Genomic DNA, 24486 nt, shown 5'->3' with positions numbered 1-24486 from the left:
GAACAATACTCAAGAATCGGGCGATCAAGCGCCTTATAAACCACTTCTTTCATGGATGAGTTACATTTCCTTAAGATTCTTCCGATGAATCTGAGTCTGGTGTTTGCTTTTCCCACTATCTGTTTTATACAGTCTTTCCACTTGAGGTCGCTCTGGATAGCTACGCCTAGATATTTTACGGCAGACTGTCGTCAGCTGTTTGTCATCAATAGTGTAGGTGTACAGTAGTGGATTTCTTTTCCTATGTAAGCGCAGTATGTTACATTTATTTACGTTCAGGGTCAATCAACTGCCAGAGCCTGCACCATTCATCAGTTCTCTGCAGATCGTTCTGCAGATCTTATAGGTATGTCATCTGGCCCTGACGCCTTTCCACTACTAAGCAATTGTAGCTGCTTTTCAATTCCGCGATAGGTTATCTCAGTATTCGCCATTTAGACGGTCGTACGACGATTGAAAGGAGGGACAGTGCTACGATCTTCCGTGGTGAAACAACTTCGGAAGGCCGAATTCAGTATTTCGGCCTTCTCTTTGTTATCTTCTGTTTTCGGTGCCGGTGTGATCGCTGAGAGAATGAATATGTGATTTTGACCCACTTATTGATTTTACGTACGACCAAAATCTCTCAGAGTTTTCACTCAGGTCTGTTGACAACGTCTTACTTTCAAAACCATTGAACGCTTCTCTCATTGCTCTCCTTACGCTCATTTTCGCTTCGTTCGGCTTTCGTTTGTCAGCTAGGTTTTCACTTCTCTTGAATCTGAGATGAAGTGCTCTTTGTTTACGTAGCGCTTTTCTGACACGGCTATTAAACCATGGTGGATCTTTCCCATCCCTTAAAACCTTACTCGGAATGTGCTTTTCTACGGCATATTGACCAATGCCTTTGATTTTTTTTACATTTGTTCTCCACATCTTCGTCCTCATAACCGATTATTTCATGCTGACTGCTGAGATATTCTGAAATTTGTATCCTGTCACCCTTGCTGAGCAAATAATTATGTCTTCCTGCCTTTCTTAACATTCCTTGTAGGACCCGTCGTCATAGATGCTTCCACAGCCTTACGGCCGGCCCGCGTGGCCGAGTGGTTCTAGATGTCCTTAGGTTAGTTAGGTTTAAGTAGTTCTAGTTCTAGGGGACTGATGACCTCAGACGTTAAGTCCCATAGTGCTCAGAGCCATTTGAACCATTTGAACTGCCTTATGATCACTGATACCTTACTCTATGTTAAGTGATTCGGTAAGTTCAAGTCTGTTTGTTGCCATGAGGTCTAAGACGTTACCTCACGAGTTGGTTTTCTAAATATCTGCTCAAGGTAATTTTCGGACAAGACATCCAGAACAATTCCACACGATCCGCTGTCCTACCAATCTACACCTGGCAAGTTGAAGTCGCCCCCTATTACAACGGAATGATGAGAAAAATTACTAATGATATTCTGCAAGTTCTGTCTGAAGCGCTCTGCAGCTACAGATCCTGACACAGGTGGTCTATAGAAGCATCCGATCGCTATTTTCGACCTTTCTTTGATACTCAATTTCACCCATGTTAATTCACATTCGGAATCCGAGATAACCTCACTAGATTTTATCGACTTTTTTACTGCGATAAACACGCCACCACCATTGGCCACTAACCTATCCATACGATAAACATTCCAATCTGAACAGGATTTCGTTGTCATTGACGTCTGGTTTCAACGAGCTTTCTCTTCCCATTACTATCTATGCACTATAATGTTCAGTAAGCGATACTGTTGAAGAAGTGCCTTCCATGAAGACGGAAAATGTCTGTTCCCGTCATTAAAGGACGACATGAGAGCAGTCGTGTAACCCTCTGTAAACAAAAACTTGTTGTAGTGGTAGTGTAAGGGTGTGGGCTACGTGACGGTAATTTTATACCAACATTGGTAACTCTACAATGGTATTTGGCGGAGAATGTAAGAGGAGTGTGAGGCATACACCATACACTAGTAAGAGGAGTACAATACTTCTGTGATCAAAGATTTAAAGAAAGGCGTCCTTATATGCAGTCCGGATTCACAGTAGGATCCATGGCAACGCGTCGCTCCATTGTGTATCGTGGCACATCAAACCTGCTTTCAGGGTTCGGTGCCATCTTTCGACCAGTATGTTACTTTGTGTGTGACAGGCGGTTGTATGAAAGCGTTGAATTCTGCACAATTTGCACAGATTGGAAAAGAGAAGTGATTCGAATTGCCATCCTTGGTCGGTTGTAATAGACAACAGACATCCAAAACGAGATATCCATATGTTAGTGAACGCCCATGCCATTGATTCCGCTATTATATCTTGTAATGGAATGGCCTCAACCCAATTTATCGTACTGTCGATGGCTGACGGAATATATCTGAAGCCACTGAACTGCACGTTCAAAATGACCTTTAGGTATTGTGAAGGTGGCCTGTGGTGGAAAAGCGCGGCGACCGTTTTACTGCGCTAGCAAGAAAGGCAGGGAGGCAGGCAGGTACGTGATCACCTCCTGCAATACGCTTTCACCCCAGTTACACAAACTATTCCATAACGATTCACGTGATGGGGCGAACTGCTTGGTGTGATAGATTGTGCCAACTGTCAAAGATTGTTTTCCTGAACGACATCAGACCCAAGGAGCGTGACCTGCTCTCTGACGTACCACATCATAGTTAGACGAGAGAGTCAGGTATCCTAATGCGTTATGTTTGTAGCTGCAAGCTCTTACTGTGGCATTTAAGAGAGCCAAGTAACTTTTCGACCTGTTCTTGTGCCGCAGAAAAATGACTGAAATGAATTAGCGTACTAAGAACATGAATTCGAAACATGTAATCTGCCCCAGTGTCCTCCCCCCCCCCCCCCCCCCCCCCCCGACGACCACCACCACCAATTCGTATCCCAGTTATTGGTTGAATACTGCACACTTGAGTCTAGACGTCTGAAGCGGTGGGGGACACGTCCCAATTACGATTACAGACAGCATGAATCAATGGCTTGTGGCCAGTGAAAAGTACGAGGGCTTGGCCCTCAATACCTTCCTTAAAGAATTTTACCGCCTCATATAGAGCTATTAGCTCACAGTCATATGCCGACCACAATCATCGGGACCCTGTTAATTTTCAGGAAAAGAAACCATAGGAATTGCTGGATACCATTCACTGTTTGTTGTAAAATTGAGCCAATGACTTCAGCAGTGGTAAATAGATGGGCTGTACGCGATGGGTGAGCTAAAGTCTCGGCGCTCTGTAAAGATTGTTCGACCAGTTCAAAAGCTCTTAATATTTTCTTTGATCATGGTACACCTAGATTCCCTTTTGTATTCTCCCTGTACAGGTCGTTGGTTAGCTTGACTTCTGCGGCCTGTGGCATGTGAAGCAAACAGAAGTTAATCGTGCGGAAGAATCTCCTAATTTCTTCGTAAGTTGTGGCCTATGCATCAGCTGAATTAATTCTGTTCTATCCTCTGCCGGCCTAATCTCCTTACCCTATGCTTGTATCACCCTTAGTGTCATGGCGAACCAGGGGCTGGGAAACACGAAATACACATGTGTGGGATTCACTGTCATTGGTTGCACTGTCACTAACATGTACATGCATTGTAGGTGCATGAGGAAGGTAGTTGTAGTGGGTAGGTGATAACATCTGTGAAGACTCCAGCTGACTGATGCATTGCTGAATGATGTCCAGTGCTTTTCTTCAGCAGTGATGTGCGTACACGTTGCCTTTAGTGTAGGGTCAGTAACTCGTCAAGGTATATATACTCTTTGTCGCTCCTAGCATTGTTAATGAAGTTCCATACTCTGATTTGTAAGGCCTCCATTTTACGCCAGATAGCCATGAAGCTAAAATCCTGTAATGGAAGGAGCTCAATGGTAGCGATAGGTAAAGGTTTCCATGGCGAAATATGAAGTTTGTACTCCACCAACTGATTGCATCACTCATGCAGTGATTTCTGCAGTGAGGAGCTTTCCTCTTGCAACGTGAGGCGTTCCTTTTTGATGTCACTGCATAATTTATTGCTTGCCACCACTTGATCCTCGAGTGAGGAATGTAACTGCTGAAGCCTATATAGAGGGGGTTTGGAGGCGCCTGTGTGTTTTGGAGCAGCTTGTGTCGAAGGTCTCCCAGTTGTACCATGAATGCTAACACCAGATGTTCTACACCATAGCTCTCCTTCTCGTAAATCCTAACGGAAACCGAAACGGCAAAGGAAATCCGTCCCTGACAAGGGTTGATTCACATCACCTTGCACAAAAGTCCACGTGAAAGTGTGGCTGTTGCCGAGTACAGTGTTGTGAGAAATAGACTCCTATAATGCAATAATCAATCCATTCACTGCCTTGTATTGAGATGCGATGTCTGCAGCGTAAGGAAGGGATGTCGTATTTGGAATCATGCTGATCTCAGATACTGAGTCTACCAGAAAATGCTGATTAGCATGACGATCGAAAATATTGAGATGATCGCTTTAGATGGCAAAGGGTGGAAACCAAATGGTTCGATTCACCTGGTTTGATTTTTGATGTACTATGATAACGCCATGACATCTGGCATCTAGTGAAAGTCATGGGCAGCATTTGGGGACCACAAAGATGAGAGTACGTGGTATGGCGGTGCCGAAGCGAGAATGGATGCACGATATGTCGAACACTATCCGTATCGTGAGAGGCGGGGGTGACTGGTCGTCTGTTGTCAGCTACGTGTGGTGCGTATCGGTCACCAGGGTCGAAGATACATGGCAGCATCTCTGTGAATGTTTGGAACTGTTTGATTGCTCCCTGCTGCCGTAAAGGACAAGGTGGCTGCCGCCGCTCTGTGCATGGTGTGTCAGAGAGATTCGGGCGCGGTTGTTACTACTCAGTAACCAGTTTCCATGTCAATGTACAGCACCACTGCCAACTGCATGCACTGCTGGTAGCTGCTATGTAGCTGGGGTATCCATATTGCAATGCAAAGACATGTTCTGCTAACTGCAACTTAACATCTTGTAGGAATCCATAATTACATGTTAAAAATGCTTCAATTCCTTTAGCAATTTATTTGTCCATATGGCCCACAGAGAACCGTCAGGCATTAATATAGGATCCACTAAAACTTGCAGGTGGCACCACAACTGTAAGGGTGCCTGTCCATTTAATCGTTCTGAGAAGATAGCTTGACGAATTTGCTGCTCGTTTGATTTGCACGGTCTGCCTTGGCTGCCTCAAATTTGTTGAAAGGAGGTGGAGACAGGATAACATCACTGACTGTAGCAGCACGTTCATCTCTTATGACACGATAAATCCTTCTGGCATCAAAAATGTTGTGAGTAGTGAACAACCAAGTTTGTGGTTGGTCTGATACGAAATAAGGCAGTTTCGGCGGCATGTGTTCTACAGTGCGAACATTGCTGAATAGTTGTCCGTAAGGCACCAACTGAGTATATCCTGAGGGTGTAGGAACAACCCCATTGATCAGCCGTGATGCAGTAGCAGATCCAGGATTTTTCTGGGGTGGCTTGGAAACAGTGTTGCGTTCGAATACTAGAGTTTAACAAAGGGTCTGAAGCACATGCAGGGATTAGGTTATGTGGTTCCTGCGTTCGAGGTAATTCAATCAGATTCGTAGAGAGATGCGATGTATGTGGCCACTTGGAAGCAGGAGGTCCGTGTGCACCTGTGTGAGGGGGTATGTAGTCACCTTCACTAGCGTTTTCGGACTTAATTTGTTCCATACAATTCGTTGCATCATTTAATCCACGGGAAACAATGTTATTGGACAGGAAGAGAACAGTTTCTGAAAAGGACTGTTGAACTTGACGAAACCTTGATACGAGATTTTAAGCCATCACAATAGAAAATTTCCCACGCTGCGCGCCAGAAAAAACTCCACCGCCAATGATCTTTCCGTGTGACATGAATGGAGTCATAGCTACAAATATAATGCCCCACGGGACGTTTATAACAGGCGCCTACTACAAGCTGTGCCTGCAAAATTTTCCGCCCGAAAATTCGTCAAAAAAGCCTGACATGCTTGTAGCTGGTGTCATCATTTGCACGACAATGCCAAGTTCCATACCGCCAAACCAGTGAGAGAAACGATCAGTAAATATACACTGACGGTAAAAAACGCAACACCAACAAATAATTAATACAGAGTAATCAAATTTCCCGAATACATTTGTCTAGGTAAAATATTTGAACGATTAACATTGTAAGATCACAGATTAATGAAAGTGCGAGATAAGCCATTGCAAAAGTGAAATGTTGGTACGTTAATAATCGGTGTACTGCCAGAATGTTGAATGTGTTGTACAGTGCTGGTTATCAGTTTGTGAGATGGAGTTCCATGCATTTGGCAATTGGTTGGTCAATACAGGGACGGTTAATATGCTGTTTGTGGGTAACGCTGGAGTTCTTGTCCAATGATGCCCCATATGTGCTCGATAGGTGACAGGTCTGGTGATTGAGCAGGGCAACGCAACATGTCGACACTCCGTAGAGCGTATTGGGTTACTACAGCGGTATCTTGGCGAGCGTTATGTTGTTGGGAAACACCCTCTGGAACGCTGTTCATGAACAGCAGCACAAGAAGTCGAATCAGCAGACCTACATACAAATCTGCAGTCAGGGTGTGTGAATTAACCACGAGAGTGCCCCTGTTTTCATACGAAATCGCACCTCAGACCATAACCACAGGTGTATGTCCAGTGTATCTAGCACGCAGATAGTTTGGTTGCGGGCCTCCAACTGGCCTCTTTCTAACCAACAAGTGGCCATCGCTGGCACCAAAGCAGAACCAGCTTCAGAACATAACAGACCTCCTCCCTGCCCCCGAAAAGGCTATCGCTTGACACCACTGAAGTCGCAAGTGGCGGTGGTTTGGGTTCAGTGGAATGACGCTACAGGGTGTCTGGCTTGGGGCTGTCCTTGAAGTAACCAGTTTGTAACAGTTCGTTGTCTAACTGTCGCGCAAACTGCTGCTCAAATTTCTGCTGTATTTGCAGTATGATGCGTCAGAACCACTCACTGAACACGATAGTCTTCCTTCTCGGTAGTAAAATGTGACAGTCCAGAGCCTGGTCTTCGAATGGTTCAAATGGCTCTGAGCACTAAGGGACTTAACATTTGAGGTCATCAGTCCCCTAGAACTTAGAACTACTTAAACCTAACTAACCTAAGGAATCACACACATCCATGCCCGAGGCACGATTCGAACCTGCGACCGTAGCAGTCGCGCGGTTCCGGACTGAAGCGCCTAGAACCGCTCGGCCACCTGGTCTTCTTGCGGCCGTACATTCCCGTGACCACCGCTCCAGTAATTTTGTACAGTGGCCACGTTCCTGCCAAATGTTTCTGCAATATCGAAAAGGAACATCCAGCTTCTCGTAGCTCTTTTACACGACCTCGTTCTAACTCAGTAAGGTGATGATAATAGTGTCTTTGTCGCCTTAAAGGCATTCTTGACTGACATCAGCCCACCACGTCCAGTTTCAAGGTAACAATACTCACGACCTTTCAGTGTGTATTTGAAGGAAACCTGATTTGCATCCTCATAGTGGCGCTATTAGCACCACTCTTCTGCGACTGGCGTAAAATTCGAATAGACATCATCTTTCAGATATAGAAACGCGCCCACCAACTTTCGTTTATGTCGCACAACTGCTTCTTGGTGTTGCAATTTTTTTTTCCGTCATTGTAAGTGGGAAATACTTCCCCAAACTCCATACAGTTCGTATATGAGCCTTGAATTTGTTTTCCAAACTGAATGAACAAATCCATGGAAAACTTTTTGATACAATTGATGAAGCTTCCAGTGAGGTGCTGTATAAGGAATACAGGAGATGTCAGAATGTCATAATCTTAAGTATAAGCATATTGAATGCCTATAAAGGTATTCTGTAAAATAAATGATTTTCTTCAATACTATCTTACATTGTGCATAACTTTTCAGATGATCCTCAGATAAGGCAGATCATGAAGCATAAGATCATACTATGTTCACAACTACTACCCAACCATTTCTAATCAGATGTTGAAACAATGATTATATTTTTACATATATAGAACCATTAAGGAAACAATAGGAAATTTATTTTTGGGAGATAAAAATATCTACATATCTTGTTTGACAATTCCATTGTTTACTGAAAAGTGCATACATTATTCCAATATAATTACCTTCCCCACTTCCCGCCCCCCCCCCCCCTCTCTCTCTCTCTCTGTGTGTGTGTGTGTGTGTGTGTGTGTGTGTGTGTGTGAGAGAGAGAGAGAGAGAGAGAGAGAGAGAGAGAGAGAGAGAACTTGCTTAGAAACATTGGTGAAATATTTCAATCTTCCAATTATTTCTGTTTCAGATGCGCGACTCCATGTACTAGAGAACAACAAGCAGCGAATATTAGTCTCCACAAAACAATATGCACAGTGCTTTCTTTGCATGCCTATCGATTTCTGTAAGTATATCATAGACATATTTAACCACACAGAACTTTCTGAAATCACCGGGTTATGTAATTTGAATACAAAGATTTCATCATTTTTTTTTTTTACAATCCACTATGAACAAATACATCAAACTCTGTTTATGACAGCACAGAAAAATATGAACTTTGATACTGATTCATGAGCTCTGAGTGAAACACTAAATTCAGCTTAGCTTTCTTGACAAAATCCACTGTGACACTTGTTCAACATGGTTCTTCACAAGCAGTGAATAACAAGTCAAACACCTAATAGTAACTTTCAGAATACTGTGATGAGTATGTGAACATTTCAGTGTATTTATCTGTTGCTGATAATGAGTGTGTATCACAATATCTTACATTTTTACAAGAAAGCTGGATTTTTGTTCACTACAACATGGACAGCAATGGTCCTAACACACTTCCCATGGGAACACCAAAGTTTCTTCTGCATATGATGATGACTCCATCCGAAATAACATGCTGCATCCTCCCTACCAAAAAGTCCTCAATCCAGTCACAAACTTCTCTTGGTATGCCATATGATTGAACTTCTGACAATTGGCATAGGTGTGGTACTGAATCAAATGCTTTCTGGAAATCAAAAAATACTGCATCTAATTGACTGCTTTGATCTAAAGTTTTCAATATGTCATCTGAGAAAAATGCGAGTTAGGTTTCACATGATTGATGTTTCTGTAATCCATGCAGGTTTGCATGGAGGAGGTCATGCTGTTAAAGATACCTCACTTCATTTGACTCAGAACATGTTCTAAGATTCTATAACAAATCGATGTCAATGATACTAGATGGTAGTTTTGTGGATAGTTAGAGGAGGGACTAGATATTCTTTCGGGCCCTGGACTTTTGTTTAATTTTAATGGTTTCAGCTGTTTCGCAGCACCACTGAGACTAATACTGATTTCACTCATCTTCTCAGTGGTATCAGGATTAAATTGGGGCAATTCTCATGGTTTTGTGTTTGTAAAGAAACATTTGAAAACAGAGTTAAGTATTTCAGTTTTTGCTTTACTACCCTCAATTTCAATTCCTGTCAATTTGCTAAGGACTGGACACTTACTTTCATACCGCCAACAGCCTTTACGTTTGACTAGAATTATTTGGGTTTTGTGAAAGATCATTTGGCAGTATTCTTCTACGGTAGTCACTGAAAGCTTCACACATTGCTCTCGTGACAGCCAAATGCATTTCATGCGGCATCTCTCTAGCTGCAATCCTATGCTTTGTTTTACACTTATTATGCAGTAGTCTCTGTTCTGTAGAAGTTTCTTTACAGTGATTGTACACCATGGAGGTTCCCTCCCATTACAAACTATTCTACTCAGCCAACTATTCATATAAACTTGAGCCATAGCTCCTCTACACACTCCTGCCCTGCTGGAAGTCTCAAGTTCCTCATTGAGATACGACACTTCCAAATTTTTTATCTAGCTTACTGAACATAAATATCTTTCTGCTTGCTTTAGTTGTCCTTTGTATTTTGGTAATCATTGTCACCAGTCATTGTGATCACTGATACCAATTTTGATGTAGACATCCTTGAAGGTATCAGGTCTGTTTGTTGCCATTAGATCCAATATATTTCCACCACAAGTGAGGTTCTGAACTGTCTGCTCTATATAGTATTAAGAGAAGGCATTTAGTAATGTTTCACAAGCTGTCTTATCATGCCAACCACTAACAAAATTGTAATTCTCCCAATTTGTTGTTGGATGATTAACGTCTCCACCAATGATTACAGTATGATTGGGGAACTTACAAGTGAACTGAGGTTTTCTCTAAAGTTGTTGGTTACATCAGGAGATGGGTCTGGTGGTTGATAGAGGGATCCAATTACCATTTTATGTCCATCCCTGATACTTGATATCCATACAGATGTTTTCCTTTTCTCCATACACCTCCTTAATTTTCCTGTAGTCAGTATCTATCTTTAGCCTGTGGTTTATGCTTCTAAATCCTTATATTTGTTCTCTAGCCATTCTTGCTTAGCCATTTTGTACTTCCTGTGTCTCATTTTTTAGGCATTTGTACTCCCTTTTGCCTGCCTCATTTGCTACATTTTTATATTTACTCCTTTCATCAATTAAATTCAAAATATCCTGTGTTATCCTTATGTAGATCCTCTATATACTCCTTTCAACTTTCCCTTCTTTGCTTAGGACTGGTCTACCATATGAGCAGTTGATACCCATCAGCTGCTTCTCTTTTCACTAAAGGCCTCTTTAATTTCGCTGCAGACAATAACTATCTTTTCCTTAGTGAAATACGCTTGTAAATACTTACATTTGTCCATTTCTGCTTAGCCATTTTTCATTTCTTGTTATCTCATTTTTTAAACATTTGTATTCTCTTTTGCCTGCTCCATTTGCTGCACTATTAAATGTTCTCCTTTCATTAACTAAATTCATTATCTTTTGTGTTATCCAAGGAATTCTACTAGGCTTTGTCTTTTTAACTATTTGATCCTCTTCTGCCTTCACTAGTTCATCTCTTAAAGCTACCCATTCATCTTCTACTGTACGTACTCCTTTTCCCTGATCTAGTCAACCATTGTATAATTCTTCCTCTGAAGCTCTCAACAACATCTTGTTCTTTCAACTTTTATCCAGGTCCTATCTCTTTAATTTCCTACCTTTTTCCAATTTCTTTAATTTTAATCTACAATTCATAACCAATAAATTGTGATCAGAGTCCACTTCTGCCCCTGGAAAAGTCTTACAGTTCAAAGTCAGGTTCATAAATCTGTGTCTTAACATTACATAATCAGTCTGAAACCTTCTGTTGTCTTCAGGTCTCTTCCACAAATACAACCTTCTTTTATGATTCTTCTACCAGGTGGCTTCCTCTTTCATTCCTTTCCCCCAGCCCATATTCACCAGCTATTTTTCCTTCTCTTCCTTTTCCTGCTATCGAAATCCAGTCCTCTACCACAATAAAATTTTGTCTCGCTTAACTATCTGAATAATTTATCTCATACATTTCTTCACGCTCTTCATATGTGCAGTGCAAGTTGGTATATAAGATTGTGCTACTGTGGTGAGTGTGAGCTTCATGTCTATCTTGGCTATGGTAGTGCATTCACTATGCCATTTATAGTAGCTTACCCACATTCCTATTGTCTTATTCATTATTGAACCTACTCATGCGTTACTCGTATTTGGTTTTGTATTCATAACCCTGTATTCACCTGACCAGATGTCATGTTGCTCCTGCCATGAACCTTCAGTAATCCTCACTGTATCTAACTTCAATCTATCCATTTCCATTTTAAAATTTTCTAACTGACCTGCCTTATTAAGGAATCTAACATTCCACACTTCAATCCCTAGAATGCGTTTTGTTTCTCCTGATGATGTCATCCTCCTGAGTAGTCCCCTCCCAGAGATCCAAATTGGGTACTATTTCACCTCTGGAATATTTTACCCAAGAGGACGCCATCATCATTTAACCATACAGTAGAGCTGCATGTCCTCAGGAAAAATTACAGCTGTACTTTTGCCTTGCTTTTAACCGTTCATAGTACAATGGCAGCAAGGCCATTTTAGTTGATGTTACGAGGCCAGTTCAGACAATCATCCAGACTGTTGCCTCTGCAACTACTGAAAAGGCTGTTGCTCATCTTCAGGAGCCACAAATAAGATTATACCTCTTAAAGAGTAGATTATCATGTAAGTTTTTTAAATTCAATCAGTAATTATGTGAAACACTGAAAATCAAATTTTCGTTGGCCCTGGAAGCCATTATACAGACGACCAGCAAATAGCATCGGATTCTGGGATGTTGCCTCACAATACACGTTCTTAGATACATTTTGTCAGTTGGAAAATTAGTCTCTTAAAAGTATATTTGCCCTGTGGTACTCAACATTCTTCAGAAACAGTCATACTGATTAAGAACAACTACCATAACAGGTAAATATAAGGTTGCATGCTTCCACTTGACTGTAAATTCTTCCTTTAAAAAAAAAGTGTGGAGGGGGGTGGGCAAGATTTAAGAGAAGGGAGTTACTACGATGATGACTGATCATAATCAAATGAGTGGCTCTTGTACATGACTTGCTATTTCTGGTTAACCTTCTTATTAAACACAACTATAAATATTTGTGCCACAACACAGCTTTAGCAATTTATTAATGTTGATTAAACATTGTTACAGGCGAGTGCAGGTTGTGACATCGTGTATTTCAGTGGCTGCTCAAGTTTTGTTGCCACACCTGCTTGCTGCATGTCGAGCACTACACAACCTGATTGTTTCAATCTTAAAGCGCCAGCTATTCTCTCTTCCAGGTCTGATATAATTAGTAGTTTATTAATTTATATATGTACTTAATGTGACTATATTGTGTAATAATTTGAGTTTTCTGTATGTATACATCTGCCATGGGTGGGTGTATTTAGTTCAGTGTGTGTGTGTGTGTGTGTGTGTGTGTGTGTGTCAGTCACATACAACAGAAAAAGAGTGGTAGCCCAAAAAGTGACAGTAAAGTGGGTAGTTTTGTGCCAGACATAAGTCAGCTGTATGTGAGTGGTTGTCCTTTCACACTGTTGTTATTTAGAATTCATACCTAAGTACACTTATCAAGTGTACATAGAGCTTCCTATTGTAGTCTAAATTATGAGGCAAGACACGTATAACACAAACATTACACAATGAAATCTAAAGTAAATGTGGCCTTTTCTATGCTTGATATGTAACCAACAGAACTTAAGTAGTCACACTGTTTGTAATTAATAAAATAACAAAGAACTGAATATAAAGGACACAGACTACTATAGCTCAAAATGTTACATGCCAAGTGTGATGAAACAAGTCCAACATAATGCGCAGATAATGGGTATAAGTTAGTAAATGTAAAAACAATGAAATACAAAGAATTTAAGGCCCAACTTAGCACACATTTCAGTGTAGAAAATGTGTGTCAGCTTTGTATGGCACAAGCAGCATTAATACAGAAATTGATACCCCATGCAGTAACAGAGAACTTATGCTGATGTATGATAGTATTGCTGAGGGATTAACAATAGAAATTAGGAGAGATTACTACTCACCACATGTAGGAAGCATTGAGCAATGAACAGACACATATAAAAGTAAGCTACTGAACCAAGTTCTTCATCAGATGTAGCAGAAAACACATGCATGCACAGCTCATACACAAATGGCCACTGTCATCTCCAGGCACTAAGGCCTGGCTGTGGTAAGTAGCTGTCTCATACTGACAGTGTCTATGAGCTCAGTACAACCCAATTCTTCCCTGAAAGCTGCACTCAAGTGTCATGGGTATTTGGAGAGAAGGACTGAGAGCTGTAACAAGCCTCCTAAGAGCATCTCAAACTTATTCTGTAGGATTTTGATTGTAAAATTAGGTTGGCCACTTCATACACTGAATTGTTTGTTGTTTGTGATATTTGTCCATGAGATAAGCACTGAATGATCACACAGTCACTCATTCTTTCATTTATCATGTTCCATAGATCCACTCCAGAAGGAAAACCTTCAGGAATGTGGAAAGAGTCAAGATATACATTAACATGAGACAAAGACATCATAGGAACTTCATCTGTACACTGTAGTAACAACAAATCCCTTCATGGTTAAAATGGCTCTGAGCATTATGGGACTTAACATCTGTGGTCATCAGTCCCCTAGAACTTAGAACTACTTAAACCTAACAAACCTAAGGACATCACACACATCCATGCCTGAGGCAGGATTCGAACCTGCAACCGTAGCAGTCGCGCGGTTCCGGACTGACGCGCCTAGAATCGCCCGACCACCGCAGCCGGCAAACCCCTTCATGCTTTTCACACTTAAATCATCTAAATTTAATTGGGTAAATTAAAAGAAATCTGTTACATTGATAAAAAGCTGCTACCCCTCTCAGTTTTATAATATAGCTGCTGATTACCTGCTACTAGTAGCTTAATGTTTACTTGATTACAATAGTATTTAAGAAAAAATTTTATGCCTATAAATACTGGGTCCTATTATAATACATTATTACTTGACATACAGCTTTATAACAAGCACACAGATTTTCAGTTTGTGGAAAGAGTGGAATGAGATATGTTTTAATTTCTTTTGAATGTGTAAGAATTCCCAATTTCTTCCTTTACATTGAATGGGAGCTTGTTGGTTATCTTACTATCAGAGTATGTATGTCCATTCTGAACTCTGGACAAGGAGGAAAAGTCTATACGAAAATTATATTTATGCCTTGTATTGTGTGTGTCATCTCTACAGACCCCCACTGCCACAGTTTCACATGAAAAGACATGGAGATCTATGTGTTCTACTTAGTAAATTCACTGAAACCAATGCACGTGCTAAGAGTACTACCTTTTTGTTAATATTATGAGACTACACTGCAACTCGGAAGCGGAATGAACTAGACACAGTTTCAAACCTGTCACAAACTGATTAAGTTAGGTTGACAAGCAAATGTGTATTAGTGTTGCTTATAACAGCTGCATTAATGTTACTTTCATTTTTCCTTCTGTCACTAAGGTTCATTCATATCCTAACTTAGCTGTACTTCCAAACTTAGTGTACATTTAGCGAATCTTACAAACCAAGAAAAATCAATTACAGAAGTCTTAAATTCAAAGACATGTGAAGTAAAACAGCACTCAGCAGAGTCAACAGAAGTGTATGAAGTAACAGTTAAGGAAAAGCTCACAACACAGGTCATGATGTGCATGGAGGACAGGACAAGACAATGAACCAGGATCACATGTAGTGTTGTGAAGTCAAATTATATACAATCAACTCTGATACATAAAAGCTCAAATATTTAAATTATATAGTTAAAGGACATATTAAAATTGCAAAATTAAAGCATGATCAAATAAAATTACAGTAAATAAAGGCAGAAAATGAAATTTAAAAAATGAAGAACATGAGGCAGTGAGTTAGAGAACAGGTAGTAGAGAAGTAGGCCAGTGCAAAAGAATTGGCCAGGTTAGTAAACAAGTGTGCGGATAATAAAACTGTGCTGACATAGCACATAAAAAAATATGTGGCTGAAAAGAGGCTAGGAAAACATATGCAAGAAAAAATCTAAAAGTAATTTCCATAATTATCAGTGTGGATAGATTAGTGTTTAGCCATAATTTGTTGTTAGTATACTTTACAAAAGTAGCCTTTTGTGGATTCTCTTGCCAGTTAATGTATAATTTGACTCATTTCACATACCAGAAGCCTCTCCTTTATGATGCATTTTTTGGATCAGGCTATGTTAATGAATGAAGGAATTTTTTTCCTCGTTTTAAAACAATCTGACGTGAATACACAATGCATATTGGAGAGTATTTACAATGTTAATGTAGCTGGCTCAGAGGCCCATGATATGGATGTAGTTGCTTTGAATCCTGGTGGCAGCACCAGTATTTGGCCAACAAGGGGCGTAGGGATGGTCGATTCATGTCTTTCTTCCCAACCTCCCTCTTCAACCACTCATCTACAGCCTTTAGCTGATTTATCTACAACTAAGTGTTTTGTAACTTAACATATCTTATTACGAGGTGCATTCAAGTTCTAAGGCCTCCGATTTTTTTTCTCCAGGTTGGAAAGAGATAGAAACATGCGCATTGTTTTAAAATGAGGCCGTGTTCATTGTCAATACGTCCCAGAGATAGCAGCACCGTACGGCGATGTAATTTTACCACCAGCGGCGAGAATGAGAACTGTTTTAAATACTTAAAATGGCGACGTTTTCCTTACTTGAACAGTGTGCAATCATTCGTTTTCTGAATTTGCGTGGTGTGAAACCAATTGAAATTCATCGACAGTTGAAGGAGACATGTGGTGATGGAATTATGGATGTGTTGAAAGTGCGTTCGTGGGTGCGACAGTTTAACGAAGGCAGAACATCGTGTGACATCAAACCGAAACAACCTTGGGCTCGCACAAGCCGGTCTGACAACATGATCGAGAAAGTGGAGAGAATTGTTTTGGGGGATCGCCGAATGACTGTTGAACAGATCGCCTCCAGAGTTGGCATTTTTGTGGGTTCTGTGCACACAATCTTGCATGACGACCTGAAAATGCGAAAAGTGTCATCCAGGTGGGTGCCACGAAAGCTGACGGATGACCACATGGCTGCCCGTGTGGCATGTTGCCAGGCAATGTTGACGTGCAACGACAGCATGAATGGGACTTTCTTTTTGTCGGTTGTGACAATGGATGAGACATGGATGCCATTTTTCAATCCAGAAACAAAGCGCCAGTCAGCTCAATGGAAGCACACAGATTCACCGCCACCAAAAAAATTTCGGGTAACTGCCAGTGCTGAAAAAATGATGGTGTCCATGTTCTGGGACAGCGAGGGCATAATCCTTACCCATTGCGTTCCAAAGGGCACTACGGTAACAGGTGCCTCCTACGAAAATGTTTTGAAGAACAAATTTCTTCCTGCACTGCAACAAAAACGTCCAGGAAGGGCTGTGCGTGTGCTGTTTCACCAAGACAATGCACCCGCTCATTGAGCTAACGTTACGCAACAGTTTCTTCGTGATAACAACTTTGAAGTGATTCCTCATGCTCCCTACTCACCTGACGTGGCTCCTAGTGACTTTTGGCTTTTTCCAACAATGAAAGACACTCTCCGTGGCCGCACATTCACCAGCCGTGCTGCTATTGCCTCAGCGATTTTCCAGTGGTCAAAACAGACTCCTAAAGAAGCCTTCACCGCTGCCATGGAATCATGGCGTCAGCATTGTGAAAAATGTGTACGTCTGCAGGGCGATTACGTCGAGAAGTAACGCCAGTTTCATAGATTTTGGGTGAGTAGTTAATTAGAAAAAAAATCGGAGGCCTTAGAACTTGAATGCACCTCGTAATAACAGCTGTCTATACAAGGTCTTTCAAAAAATTCTGGAACATTCATAATTTTGAACTAGTGGTATGTTGGAGCAAAATGCAGTTGGCATCCCTGCATTTGCCTATGTTTAATGTGTAACTGCCAGAAGTTTCATTGTTGTATGTCTATTAATTATTGTTCAATGCTGTATTGAGTAGAAAGTAGTATCACACAGTTTGTGAATTCGAGTTGGGAGAGTTAGAGAATGCATTAAATTTTGCGTGAAACTCAAGAAAACCTTTACAGAGGTACACCAAATGATGCCTACGGTGCTTAGTGCTTAAGCCATACTTGATGTTATGAATGAAGTGTATATGAATGGTTCACACAGTATAAAAATGGCCAGACGGAAGTTAAAATTGACCCTTGTTCAGGACGCCCCACGTCTACCGACGACACTCATGTCAGGAACATCAAAGAAATTCTGCACGCCAATCAAAGATTGACTATCCGAAAGGTTGCAGAAGAAGAATGTAACATTTCAGTTGGACCATGTCATGAAATCTTGGAATGCATCATGTTGCTGCCAACTTTGTCCCACAGCTCATGAGTCAAGACCAGAAAGACAATCTGTGAAGAGCTTTTGGATTGCACAAATGAGAATGAGATGTTCTTAAGAGAATAGTAACTGGTGGTGAGAAATGGGTCTATGGTTGTGATGTTGAGACCAAGGTTCAGTCTTCACAGTGGGTCAGGAAAGGTTCTCCAAAACCAAAAAGCTTGTCAGTTCAGGTCAAATGTCAAAGCTATGCCGACAGTTTTCTTTGACTTTGAAGGATAGGTTCATATTGAATTCATGCCACAGCAACAAACTGTTAATTGATGGTACTATCGAGATCTGCTGCGATGCCTGCAAAGCAAACAGCCTGAAATGTAGCGAAACAATTCATGGCTCTTGCATCACGATAATCCACCCGCACGTTCATCCCTGTTGGTGCATGGCTATTGCACAAAAAACGAAATGCCTGTACTGACTCCTCCTTTATACTCTCCAGACCTGGCCCCTGTGGACGTTTTTTTCATTTCCAAAGTTGAAAACCCTGTTGAAAGGATGAAGATTTGCAATTATAGATGAGACAAAAGGAAATTCGCAGACAGCACTTCTCGTGATCCACCAACATGTGTACCAAGACTGCTACCAGAAGTGGAAACAGCAGTGTGTCAATTGTGGGGGAGAGTATTTCAAAAGAGACCATGCACAATTAGTTAAAGGTAAGTGCAGACAAATTTTTGTGGACCAAGTTCCAAATTTTTTTGAACAGACCCCATATATTGGAAGGTTCAAATTTGTTTAATATTTATGTACATTTAAGGAAAGAGGATAAGTAGCCGAAAACTTCTATGAGTAGATATGGGATTTGTACAGTTCAGAGCAAAAATTTCTAGCTGTCATGCTAGTGATAGTGACTTGATTAACGCCAAGCTTTCCATAGCTAATAAAATGTTTGAGTCGCTGACAGTCTAATAGCCTCTATCTAGGCATCTCGAGTAATGTCTGTGCTTTATAGACATTGGACAAAAACATGCCACATGTTTCCGAGCAAATAAATCTGCCAATATAGGGAAAAGTTAACCTGAATTTGCATCCCTTGAGTCCGATCATCATTTGTCTGAAATTACAGTTTTTTTGGTGATTACTCTTCCAACAAGGAGCAGAATACCCGCCTTTGACACAGAAATTGTCTTGCCTTTCAGTTTAAAGTGCTGGCCTTGTTCATGTTCAAGTAACCACAGACATTATTTCTTATGAAGTAAGATTCTGATCTCTCTTCCGCATTATGGTATTAGACTCAGTACCTAGTGACAGTAGAAAGATTCAACCACAGCTAATCACATAACTGTTTAAACTAAAAATTCTCAACCTTTTAAGTTAGTTTGAACACCAAGGTAAGACTCATCAAAAGTCAAGTTTTTGTAACAGTAAACAAGACTTCTGTCACATTTGATTAAATATTTAGCATCAGACAAACTATTTTGCCAAACAAGTTACATTTGTGAATTACATAACTGAAGTCTTTTGTAAACTGAATAGTTCAAGTTGGATTAATAGCATGAGACTAAACAAGTGTGAAAACTGCAGCAGATTCTCCAGGACTAGATACAAGTGTTAATACACACACCCATTATTTCTTAATGTAGTCCAATTGCAGAAATTTTTGTCTACTCATTGGTGGGACAAACGCATGTCATATAGCAGCTGTGCTGCCAATAAAGTGGAACAAACATTCCATATAGGTATGAAAATTCAGCAATTGTCTGTTCCATTAATGGCCACAGGCCAACAGTGATTAACTTGCAGTTGACCACAAAGCCATTGACTTCAACAGATGCTTCATTACCCTTGCCATTTGGATCTTACAAGGCAAAATAAGTTATTATTCTTCCTAAAATTTGATTTTGTCTGGCATACAGTGGTTTGTACTGCTGGTAATGGTTTCAGTTGCAGCTTATTTACTCTGCAGATCTGTCTTGTCAAGTCATCTACCATAGAAAAAGCCAAGTGAAAATATACTATTGCGATCAGGCCAAGTAATGACAGTTACATCTTTCTAGAAATGTTTTGAATGTAGACTATGCCTCATGTGATGTTATCATATGGAATAATACAGGCCCTTGTGTGGTCACTTCCATCCTCAAGGTGTTTCCTGAATCTCTTCATTAGTAATTTCACAAGAACCTCCACCCAAGACTAATCTCACTGGTTGAAGACTGGTGCACTCTTCACATATGTGTAACAAGCATTTTCAAAGCAGCAACTGGTATCAGCCTCAACTGCATAATTGATACTGCTGCCTCTGCCTCCAATTCATATATGATCTTTATCTATGTATGTGCCCAGAGAGACAAAATCACTCATAGCATGGATGAGCCTTGCATTTGCCTCAAAAATATTAGGTATCCCATATTCACTATGCAACATGTTTTGTACCAATTTTTGTATAACATTTTCTATTGTTACTGCTTTGCAGAAAAATGAACTTCTTGAATTTGTGAAAACGTAATTACCAACCTTAACTTCAACTTTTCCCTATATTGTCAGATTTATTTGGTTGGAAACATGTGGCATATTTTTGCCCAGGGTCTAAAGCACAGACATTAATGGAGACATCTAGATAGAGGCTATTAGACTCTCATTGACTCTCAAACTTTTTATTAGCTATGGAAAGCTTGGCATTAATCAAGTCATCTGACTTACCAATAGCATGAAAGCTGGAAATTTTTGCTCTGAACTGTTCTAATTCCTTAAATACAAATCCCAAATCTCCTCATATAAGTTTTCAGTTACTTATCCTCTTTTCATAAATGTGCAGTGGTGTTTGCAGTCATTACATAGCTGACATGAGTAATATCGCTGTTCAAGTAAAATATCCTACTTGACTGTCAGTTACATAAATCATTCATGCAGCATACTCACTGAAATAGCAGGAACATTTTGCATATTGAAGAGATCACACTATTGGCTGATCCATCACGTGCCTTATACAGACATTGTCATTGGTATAAATATTGGATGAATTGTTTCCCTTATCCACAAACATTTGTACACCTTGCTGAAAAAGCATTTGAATAGTTCAAATGAAAATGTTTTTCCAGGAATGCCAGCCATTTGTGAATAGAGAAGACTTATGATGAGCTTCTGTATTATCATTGGTTGTCATTCTTTGTGGTTAAGTATTCAGTGATGCTAATCTGTTGTACAAGGCCATTTCATAAATAATGCACACTAATATTTTTTTACTTACATGTTTATTTATTTATTTTTTGAATATCTATTTACAGTACTTCAATATAGTCTTCCAGCTTCTCCATGACTGAATCAAAAGGCCTTAGAAGCTGTGTTATTCCATCCAGTTAACATGATTTTGTCCAGCATATAGTGGTTTGTACTGCTACTAACAGTTTCAGTTGCAGCTGAATGTACAGTCCATCTGTTGAGTGGCTCGTATAATGGTGGTAGAAAGCTCTTCCAGAGAAAGATAACAACATCCACACATAGGTTTTTCCAGCTTTGGGAACGAGTTGAAGTCTGGTAGACTCATGTCTGGACTGTAGGGAGGATGCAGCAACATTTCCCATCCATATTTGTGCAGTTCCTGGGCTACAAAATTGCTGATATGCAGGCGAGCATTGTCGTGAAGAATGAGTGGCCCAGCCTCAAGCAACTGAGGTCAGGTTTTGAGCATTTTTATGTGCAGATTTTGCATGAAGTTATGATAATGCACTGCTGTGACACTTGTTCCACATGGGACTCTATCTGTTGTGGTGATTCATTCTTGATTATCAAAAGTGAAAAATCATCATTTGCTTGAGCTTTGACTGAGTGTGTCAAAAAAAAAAATTTTTTTTTTTTTGACGTGGAGAAACTGAAGCTCTTCTCTCAGTGAACTGTGATTTCAAAACTGGTTCAAAGTCTCTAACCCATGTTGTATCGATAGCAAATAATTCGACACAAGAATCCCTGACCTTCAAGCTCGAATTGTTGTTTGAGCAAGGTTGCAATGTTCAGGCATTTCTGCCTCTCTTCAACAATCAGTGTGGTACACACCTTGCAGAAAATTTTCTCTTCTCCTAATCATTTGTTGAAATATGGAATAATGATGTTAGGGGAATTCACATGGCTTCAGAGTGTTCCTCACGTGCCACACATGCAAGTGCTTTTGCCACAAGTTTCACAGTTCTTTCATCTGTTGACATTTTTGGCCTACCAGATCTTGGATTATCTTCTATGCTCATATGATCACCATGAAAATGATTAACCTAATGTGGAACTGTATTATGATCCACTGTAAACTCACCACAAATTTCACTTAAAGCACTAAGGATTTCTGTTAGGTTTTTACCATGTAAAGTTTTGATCATGCTGTATGACCTTTGGTCTTCAACAGCATTTATCAACACTCCTGCAGTGTCCATTTCTACCTCTTACCAATTTTATGTTGGAATACATAGCAAAATAAATAAATAAAAACACGTGTTTCTTCCTCAAGCTCCCAACTATATCTGACATAATTTTCATTCTTGTTGTATCAAACAATCCACAGTAATACCAACATGTGCATTATTTATGAAATTTACCTTATACATGCATCGTCCATTTCTACCTCTTGCCAATTTTATGTTGGAATACATAGCAAAATAAATAAATAAAAACACATGCTTCTTCCTCAAGCTCCCAACTATATCTGGCATAATTTTCATTCTTGTTGTATCAAACAATACACAGTAATACCAACATGTGCATTATTTATGAAATTTACCTTATACATGCATCGTCCATATCTACCTCTTGCCAATTTTATGTCGGAATACATAGCAAAATAAATAAATAAAAACACATGCTTCTTCCTCAAGCTCCCAACTATATCTGGCATAATTTTCATTCTTGTTGCATCAAACAATCCACAGTAATACCAACATGTGCATCATTTATGAAATGTACCTTATACACTGACCTAAGACCTAAGTGTGTATATTAAACTGAAACAAAACAAGATTATGTGAAGTGCTCAATAAAGATAACGCCTTATTAAATTACAATTGATACATAATTATTTAAATTACAATTGATACATAATTCTTATATACTGGGAATTATCTTCAACATGATCCACAACAAAAAGCAGGAAAAAACAGGGATGACATGAGAATGTGCTTTTGTTTATTTGTAGCCCAGAAATTTTATACAGTGTAAGCACAAAGTTATCGGGATGATGATATAAATGTTAAATTCATTTTCACATATTACATTTGCGAACAAACAAAGGTTTTAAATAACTGCAGCAGTAATCCTAACATTTGTCTTAAACAGTAAATAAACTAAAGTACACATGAAAATTCAGCACACATGTTGTGCCAAATACAACAGCAGCTAAGATATAGAGTAAATGATACATTGCTGAGAGACATGTATAGTGTTGCAGAACTTTTTAACAAACATTTTATAGCTGTTACTGACAACATGGGGTTGTCCGGTTCTGTAGATGCTGCTATGGAATACCTCAGACCAGACATTTCAAGTAACTTTCATAATATGAATCTGACCCTCACTACCCCAGCAGAAATAATATCCATCATAAAATCATTAAAATCAAAAACATCTAGTGGGTATGATGAAATATCAACAAAGTTAATTAAAGAATGTGATTCTGAGTTAAGTAACATATTAAGCTATCTGTGTAACCAGTCATTTATCAGTAGAATATTTCCTGAATGGTTGAAATATGCTGAAGTTAAGCCACTGTTTAAGAAGGGAGATAAAGAAATAGCATCAAATTTCTGTCTAATTTCACTTTTGCCAGCATTCTCAAAAATCTTAGAAAAAGTAATGTACAATCGGCTTTACAACCATCTTATCTCAAATAACATACTGTCAAAGTCACAGTTTGGATTTCTAAAGGGTTCTGATATTGAGAAGGCTATCAACACTTACAGTGAAAATGTGCTTAATTCATTCGACAAAAAGTTGCAGGCAACTGGTATATTTTGTGATCTGTCAAAGGCATTTGACTGTGTAAATCACAATATCCTTTTAAGTAAATTAGAATATTATAGTGTAACAGGAAATTCTGCAAAATGGTTCAAATGTTATATCTCTGGCAGGAAACAAAGGGTGTTATTAGGAAAGAGACATGTATCAAGCTATCAGGCATCATCCAATTGGGAACTAATTACATGTGGGGTCCCCACAAGGTTCCATTTTAGGGCCATTACTTTTTCTTGCATATATCAATGACCTTTCATCAGTAACATTACCAGAAGCCAAGTTCGTTTTGTTTACCAATGAAACAAACATTGCAATAAATAGCAAATCAAGTGTAGTCTTATAAAGGTCAGCTAATAAAATATTTGTGGACATTAATCACTGGTTCCTAGCCAATTCTTTGTCACTAAACTTTGAAAAAACGCACTACGTGCAGTTCAGAACTTGTAAGGGGTGTCCCACGAGTATATGCCTAACATACGATGACAAGCAGAGAGAAGAAGTGAACAGTGTTAAATTCTTGGGATTACAGCTTGATAATAAATTCAACTGGGAGAAGCACACCACAGAACTGCTGAAGTGTCTTAACAAATTTCTATTTGCAATGCGAATTGTGTCAGACATTGGGGATAAATGAAAAAGCTGGCATAGTATGCTTACTTTCATTGCATAATGTCATATGGGATTATC

General features: G+C 39.7%; 1 protein-coding gene across 4 annotated transcripts in view; it reads left to right on the top strand.

Annotated features, from left to right (window-relative positions):
• The window catches only part of LOC126182698 (protein SERAC1), a 169634-nt gene that overhangs the window by 69479 nt on the left and 75669 nt on the right, over positions 1 to 24486 (top strand). For all 4 annotated transcript variants that reach the window (XR_007536698.1, XR_007536697.1, XM_049924874.1 and 1 more), the window contains exons 2-3: positions 8330 to 8425; positions 12611 to 12741. Coding sequence is in view for 2 of the 4 variants with exons in the window: in XM_049924874.1 (XP_049780831.1) it covers positions 8330 to 8425; positions 12611 to 12741 (227 nt within the window). In the remaining 2 variants the exon portion in view is untranslated. The remainder of the gene's footprint in view (positions 1 to 8329; positions 8426 to 12610; positions 12742 to 24486) is intronic.

The sequence above is a fragment of the Schistocerca cancellata genome, chromosome 1 (genome assembly GCF_023864275.1).
Source record: "Schistocerca cancellata isolate TAMUIC-IGC-003103 chromosome 1, iqSchCanc2.1, whole genome shotgun sequence".
Classification (NCBI taxonomy): domain Eukaryota; kingdom Metazoa; phylum Arthropoda; class Insecta; order Orthoptera; family Acrididae; genus Schistocerca; species Schistocerca cancellata.
Note: the sequence above shows the minus strand (reverse complement) of the source record. Positions and strands in the feature narration are given on the sequence as shown.